The sequence below is a fragment of the Eimeria tenella genome, genomic scaffold (assembly GCF_000499545.2).
Source record: "Eimeria tenella Houghton genomic scaffold, Eth_scaff518, whole genome shotgun sequence".
Lineage (NCBI taxonomy): Eukaryota > Apicomplexa > Conoidasida > Eucoccidiorida > Eimeriidae > Eimeria > Eimeria tenella.
In genome coordinates, this window is record NW_013545656.1 from 1 (window position 1) to 6,886 (window position 6,886).

At 49.9% G+C, this 6,886-nt stretch overlaps 2 protein-coding genes across 2 annotated transcripts; both read left to right on the plus strand.

Annotated features, from left to right (window-relative positions):
- Positions 1-229: 229 nt before the first annotated feature.
- On the plus strand, positions 230-1,042 carry ETH_00034285 (uncharacterized protein; the record flags this gene model as incomplete). The annotated part of the gene is made up of 1 exon (XM_013380332.1): positions 230-1,042. One exon carries the CDS (start codon positions 230-232, stop codon positions 1,040-1,042), a length of 813 nt encoding a protein of 270 aa, XP_013235786.1.
- Positions 1,043-2,515: 1,473 nt separating this feature from the next.
- ETH_00034290 (uncharacterized protein) lies at positions 2,516-6,409 on the plus strand (the record flags this gene model as incomplete). The annotated part of the gene is made up of 7 exons (XM_013380333.1): positions 2,516-2,720; positions 2,967-3,182; positions 4,458-4,601; positions 5,091-5,186; positions 5,439-5,509; positions 5,747-5,803; positions 6,371-6,409. 7 exons carry the CDS (start codon positions 2,516-2,518, stop codon positions 6,407-6,409), a joined length of 828 nt encoding a protein of 275 aa, XP_013235787.1.
- Positions 6,410-6,886: the final 477 nt, after the last annotated feature.

Sequence of the window (6,886 nt, forward strand, 5' to 3'; positions counted from 1 at the left end):
GGTTGTTGCTGCTCTTGGTGGGGTGTCTGCTGCTGCTGCTGCTGCTGCTGCTGCTGCTCCTGCTGCTGCTGCTGCGGGGCCGCAGCTGCTGCAGCTGCTGCAGCCCGCTGTGTCGCTGCTGCTGCTTCGCGAGGTCGCGGTGCAGGCGCTGCGACAGCAGCTGCAGCAGCAGCAGCGGGCCCATGCTGCTGCTGTTTCCTTGCTAGGCAAACTCAAAACAGCAGCAGAAATGTTCTCCATCACGCTGTTGCTGCTGCTGCTGCCGCAGCAGCAGCAGCAGCAGCTACACACCGCGGCTGGCCGAAGCGCTGCAGCTGCTGCAGCAAAGTGCTGCGCGAACCCCTTCCCGCTGCTGCTGCGGACGCCTGTTGCAGCAGCGAAGTCCGCAGCAGCAGCAGCAGCAGCAGCAGCAGCAGTAGCAGCAAATCGGCTCAGAGGCCTCTTTGGGCTTGCGGCTCCTCACGCCGCTAGTCCTTCTCTCGTTAGCTGCTGCAGCAAGCTGCTGCAGCAGGCAGCAGCACGAGCTGCTGCTGCTGCTGCTGCTTTTGTCGGCGGCGTTGATAGATTTGCTGCTGCCGCTCGGGACGCGCAGCTGCTGTCGCCTGCTGCTGCCAGCAGCAAAGCTGCTGCTGCACTCGCTGCTGCCGCTGCTGCTGCGCGTCGCCGCCCGCTGCTGGTGCGTGTGGGCCTGCGTACTGCAGCAGCAGCAACAGCAGCAGCAGCAGCAGCAGCGCGAGGCGTTGCAGCAGCAGCAGCAGCAGGAGCAGCAGCTGGCCACCGCCTCTGCATGCACCCCCGAATAAAGAACTTTGCTGCTGCTGCTGCAGGCCATCGGTGGGTGCAGCCGTTTGTTGCTGCTGCTGGAACAGCAGCAGCAGCAGCAGCAGCAGCAGCAAACAGCAGCGCAGATGCCCTGAGGTGTACATACGTCAGGGACCGCCCGTCCTTACTTACTGTTGCTGCTGCTTCGCTGTGGCTTTCTGCTGCTCTTGCTGCTGCTTCTGCTGCGGAGTATATAGGAAAGGCCCTGCTGCTCCCCTAGCAGCAGCAGCAGCAGCAGCCGCAGCGGTACTGGCGGTAGCAGCAGCAGCAGCAGAAACAGCAGCATCTGCTCAGACAGTAATTTGTTTTTTAAGGCAGCTCTTATGGTTGCAGCTGCAGCAGCAGCAGTAGCAGCAGCAGCAGCAGCAGCAGCAGCAGCTAAAAGTGCATAGAGTGGCTCTCAGGAAGAGCAAAATGAAAAACTGAACAGCATATAGAATCCGAAAATAAACAAATAAACAAATAAATAAATAATTTTCCAATTAATTAGTAATTGAAAATTAAATCAAAAGGAATTAAAACGGGGGTTATTATAGTGCTGCGTAGCAGGAAACAGAGGGCATGCAGCGGAGCAGCAGCAGCAGCAGCAACAGCAACAGGGGCAGGAGCAGCAGCAACAGGGGCAGCAGCAGCAGCTACAGGGGCAGCAGCAGCAGCTACAGCGGCAGCACTAGCGGGAGCAGCAGCAGCAGGGGCGCCACGAGCATAAACACAAGCAGCAGGGACAGCAGCAGCAGCGCCACCAGCAGCAGCAGCAGCAGCTGCTGCTGCTGCTGCTGCTGCTCGGCTGATACAATAAAGAGGAAGCAGTTAAAATGGCTGAGGCGGCTTTAATACTAAAAACGTCATTCAAATAAATAAAATAAAAGAATAAAAGGAATAAATAATTAATAAAAGTAAATAAAACAAAAAATAAAATAAATGAAATAATAAAAAATAATAAAATTAAAAATAAAATTAAAAAAGAAATGAAATGGAGATACACCTCGGCCAGCGACGCGGCTGCTCTCTTCCATTTTTAATTTTAAAAAAGTTGAAGGGGGGGATATTGATTATTAAATTAATTTAATTAACTTAAATTAATTAAATTAAATTAATTCAATTAATTCAATTAACTTAAATTAAATAAATTAATTAAATTAAATTAATTAGATTAAATTAATTAAATTGTATTTGTTTATTTAAACTAAATGAGGCCCAAAATTGCATTTAATTTAAACCCAAATAAACGCGCCAGCCAGTGGGGCCCCCACGGGAGCCCCCAAGGGGCTGAGGGGCCCCCGGGGGGCCCCCATTTATTTTGCATTTAATTTGCATTCTTTTGTTTAAAAATAACACAAATAAAAACAAAAATACCAATTATTGACATAATTAAGTTAAAAATGAAGTCGAGGGTTTAGGGGTTTTAGGGTTTAGGGCCTGGGGTTTTTCCAGGGTTTAGGGTTTGCTGCGTTCGCTGGTCCTTTTCAAAACTTTCTGCAAGTTCTTCAGAATATTCTTTTTATTAATAATAATTATTTTCAAATTCAATTGAACTGATTTGCCTTCGTTCATTCAGCTTCGCGGCTTCCAGTCTGGATCGGGGTTGTTCTTCCCGAGTGTACATACACTCGAACTCTTGGCGGCAGCGCAGGCCCTCTGCGGCTGCTTTCCTCCATTTCTTTTCATTTAAATTTCTTTCTTTCTCGAATTAATGGAAGAAGAATCGATTTTTGGTTCATTTGACGCGGCGGGGGCCCCGGGGGCCCCCGGCGGGCTCCCAGACATAGGCTTTTCAAGTTTTGCAGAAAGTCGGAGTTCTGCGGCTGAGGCCCCTCTTTTGCTGCGCAACGAAAACGCAAACGAAGACAAAAATGAAGTGGACCCTTTGGCAATCAAACTGGCGGCGGAAATAAAAGGTTTGTTTGCAAAAACTGAAATCGTTTCGCCAGCTGTTGCTGCTGCTGCTGCTACTGCTGAGGTGTACGTACACCTGAGGAATGCGCACTGTTGCAAGTTGACGCGCCGCCGGCTCGATTCCGTTGGTTTGTGCATCATTTTTGTTTATTTTTGTCTGAAATATATGTAATTTTGAATTTAAAGTTCGATTTCGAGGAGCTTTCCGCTTTTTTGTGGCGCTTTCCACCTGTTTCCCGCTGCTGCAGCTTCCGCGGCGAAGGCCGCCGCCGCGGCGGCGCGACCGTGCGCAGTTTCGCTGCGAGTGACGAATCTGCGGCAAATGGAGCTCGAAGCTGCTTCTGGAGAAAATTTAATTTCTTTATTTTCAAATTTGCTGCAAAATTTGGAAAAAATGATTCAAATTGCGCAGCAGCAGAAGCAGCAGCTGCTGCAGCAGCTCAGTCGCGAAGCCAGGACAGTCTGTGAGCAAGTCGAAACCCTCGCCGCCAAACCCTAAACCCTAAACCCTAATCCCCGCCCCGGAAACCCCAAACCCTAGAACTGCCCCCTGCAAACCCTACGCTCTAATCCCGACCTCTCCAGACGCTAAACCCTGAAGCCTTAGTTCGGCTTCTGCAAACCCTAAACCCTAAACCTTAGACCTGAGGGGGTGATCCCAAAACCCCAGAATCTGGAACCAGTCTTTCTAAACCCTAAACCCTAATCCTATTTCTCAAAACCCCAATTTCTTGAAGCTGCAGACCAAAACCCGAATTATCCGCAGGGCGCGGTTTTATTTTACAAGTTTTTGAATTCCAAAACCCCAAACCCTGATTTAGGGGTTTCCGCCGCATGCACCGGAGGCCTAGGGCTGGCCAGGGAGTGGAGCTTTTCAGAACCCCAAACCCTAAACCCTAGCAAACCCTAAACCCTAAACCCCAAACCCTACGTCGCCGCTGCTGCGCCGCCGCCGACGGCGGCCGCTCCACCGCCAGCCCCAAACCCTAAACCCTAAACCCTAAACCCTAAACCCTACTCTGTCGCGGGGAATCAGCCGCAGCTCGCCCCCGTGTTTCAAAAAAATGACTCCGGCTGTTTGCTGAGGGTTTATGCCAACTCCATCGTTGGTGATGCATGCGCAAGTTGCTGCGTTTACTTTGAACTGCAAAATAAAAAAAGAAAGAAAAGAATTATATCAAGTCCCCAAACCCTAAACCCCAAACCCTATACCCTAAACCCTAGGGCAGCAGCAGCCGCCGCCCTATTCGAACAAACGCGCCGCCCAAAGACCAAATACTCGGGAAACCCCCGACAAACCCTAAACCCTAAACCCTAAACCCTCGTTGGCGTGAGGTGTACAGACACTGCAAGGAGAAGACAAAAGGGCTTTCTGCTGCCATTAATTCAAAATATCAAAAGGAAGAAAAAAATGATTTTTAATTATCAAAGAAATGAACAAAAGAAAGAAAAAGAAGAGGATTAGATAAATTGTGAATTTGAATATTCATTTTCTTAATTCCATTATTCCGAAAAGTGAAAAGACACTCTCCCCAGGCCGTCCAGGCGTACGTACACCTCGGAAACTCCAAAGAAAATCAAATTCAACAAAAAGCACTTCAAGAAGCAGCAGCAAAAGCGCAGAGACTTCCGCTGCTGCAGTCCCCGCTGCTGCAGTGCTGCAGCGGCAGGCAGCAACATGCTTGCTGCAGCTTACCCTACTGCTGCTGCTGCTGCTGCTGCTACTGCTGCTGCTTCAGCTCCTACCTCTTCAGCTGCGAATTTGATGACGGCGGAGAAGGGAGTGGCGTCGGGGACGGAAAGAACTTTGAAAGGCTGTTTGCTGTCGGAGGCGAGGGTGATTTTGAAGGTGACTTTCCCGCTGAACGCAAAGAGGGCAACGAGTCGGGAAAGCTGGGGGAAACGCGCGCCTCCCCGCGAACCCGCCACATCAAAATGAAGGAAATTCAATCCTAAATTCGAATTTCACGAAAAAGAACGAAAAAAGCCACTCAAAACTGACAGATCGGCGAAGTTTACCCTTTTTCAGACATCCTCGCAGGCACGGCCGACTGGTCTCAGGTGTATGTACACTGCAACTGCGCCTCGCGCCGGAGCTCTTCAGCCTTCCGTCAGTTTAAATTAAAAAAATAAAAGAAATAAAAAGCTGCAAAGCTTTTCAGTTTTTATCCTTTTGTTCTCAGAGACTCGGAAAGAAGTGCTTTGCGGCCGCTTCCGCATGCAAGGGCCCCACGGTACGCCTACTTGAATTTTCGGAAAACCCTAAATTGGGGTTTCTTTACGCGTTTTCTCCCGCTTTTCTTCCTACAAACCCCTTTTTAATTCATTTTTTGCAATTTCAAGTATTTATAGCCATGAACTTCTCCACTGAGGCCTCTCTATCGCCTTTCTGAAAGAAACGGCCAGCATGAATTTCTCTGCAGACTCGAAGCCTCAGGTGCAGCAGATCTGCGAACAGCTAATCGACAGTGAGCCCTAAACCCTAAACCCTAAACCCTAAACCCTAGACCCTTATCTGGACTTCCTAAACCCCAAAAGCAAAACCCTTTCATTATTTCCCCAGCTCGAAACCCTATGAGCGAACTCGGGAGCGAACTCCCGAGGCTAGCCTTCACCCCACTGAAGTAAACCCTAAACGCTGATTCCTAAACCCCAAACCCCAAGCCCTAAACCCTAAACCCTAAGCCGTAAGTTCCGAATTCTGTTTTTGCTCGCTGCAGAGTTTGCTGCCCGTTTGGTGAAAGATACTTCTTTGTCTCTCCCTGAAGAGACACAAGAAGAGTTCCTCAAGGTAAAACAACAAAACTAGGGTTTAGGGTTTAGGGTTTAGGGTTTGGGGTTTAGGGTTTACGAGGACTTAGGGTTTAGGGTTTACAGTGTGGAGTGTTCTCCAATAAATTTGCGACGCCGGGGTCAACTGCTGTTGGTGGAAATGCAGGAAAACCAACACTAGGGTTTAGGGTTTAGGGTTCGGTATTTGGGATTTAGGGTTTAGGGTTTAGGGTTTAGGGCTGGGGCTGTGTTGCAGGCATGGAGAGAAGGCACGGCTGAACGACTGCGTGACCAATCTCTCTCTTTCCTTCAGGTGACCCTAAACCCTAAACCCTAAACCCTAAACCCTAAACCCTCACCCTAAGCCCTCACTTCAGACAGCAATGGATAAAACGCTAAACCCTAAACCCTAAACCCTCGAAGTGTGTTTTTGTGGCAGCAGGACAGCAGCAGCCTCAACTCACAGCCAGGAGGCTCCCCAGCTGCACAGAGGTGCGGGCCCCCAAACCCTTAATCCTAAACCCTAAACCCTAAACCCTAAGAGCTGCAGCAGTAACTGGGGTTTGAGGATTAGGGTTTGTGGGTAAGGGTTTAGGGTTTAGGGTTTAGGGTTTGGAAGGTCTCGTGGGTTGCTGCAGTCAGGGCAGCAGGCGAAGGCGGTTAAGTGAAGACAACTCCGACGGTATGAGGGTTTAGGGTTTAGGGTTTAGGGTTTAGGGTTTGGGCGTCAGCTATGGGGGAGCCCGGGGGTTTGTTCAACTCAAGGGACTAGGGTTTCGCGAGGAGCGCTGCACACACCTTTTGTTGCAGCTGACGAGGGTTTAGGGTTTAGGGTTTAGGGTTTAGGGTTTAGGGTTTAGGGTTTAGGGTTTGCGCGCAGACGAATTTGAGGGGGCCAACCTCGACAGCGCAGGGCTAGGGTTTTCTTTAGCAGCAGCAGAAATTGAATTTTTGCAAAACCACAAAATAGGGCCTCCGCCTTTAGAGGATTTAACTCCTGCTGCTGCTGCTGCAGCAGCAGCAGCACAAGACCGGGTCGTGGGACATCTCGGCAAGGTCCTAAACCCTAAACCCTAAACCCTAGCAGCGCAGCAGGCCGCCTTTAGAGGATTTAACTCCTGCTGCTGCTGCTGCAGCAGCAGCAGCACAAGACCGGGTCGTGGGACATCTCGGCAAGGTCCTAAACCCTAAACCCTAAACCCTAGCAGCGCAGCAGGCCGCCTTTAGAGGATTTAACTCCTGCTGCTGCTGCTGCAGCAGCAGCAGCACAAGACCGGGTCGTGGGACACCTCGGCAAGGTCCTAAACCCTAAACCCTAAACCCTAAACCCTAGTTGCTTCAGTGCTTCTCGCGCTGCACTAATTCAAATTTTTTTAATTTTAGAACTAAACCTATC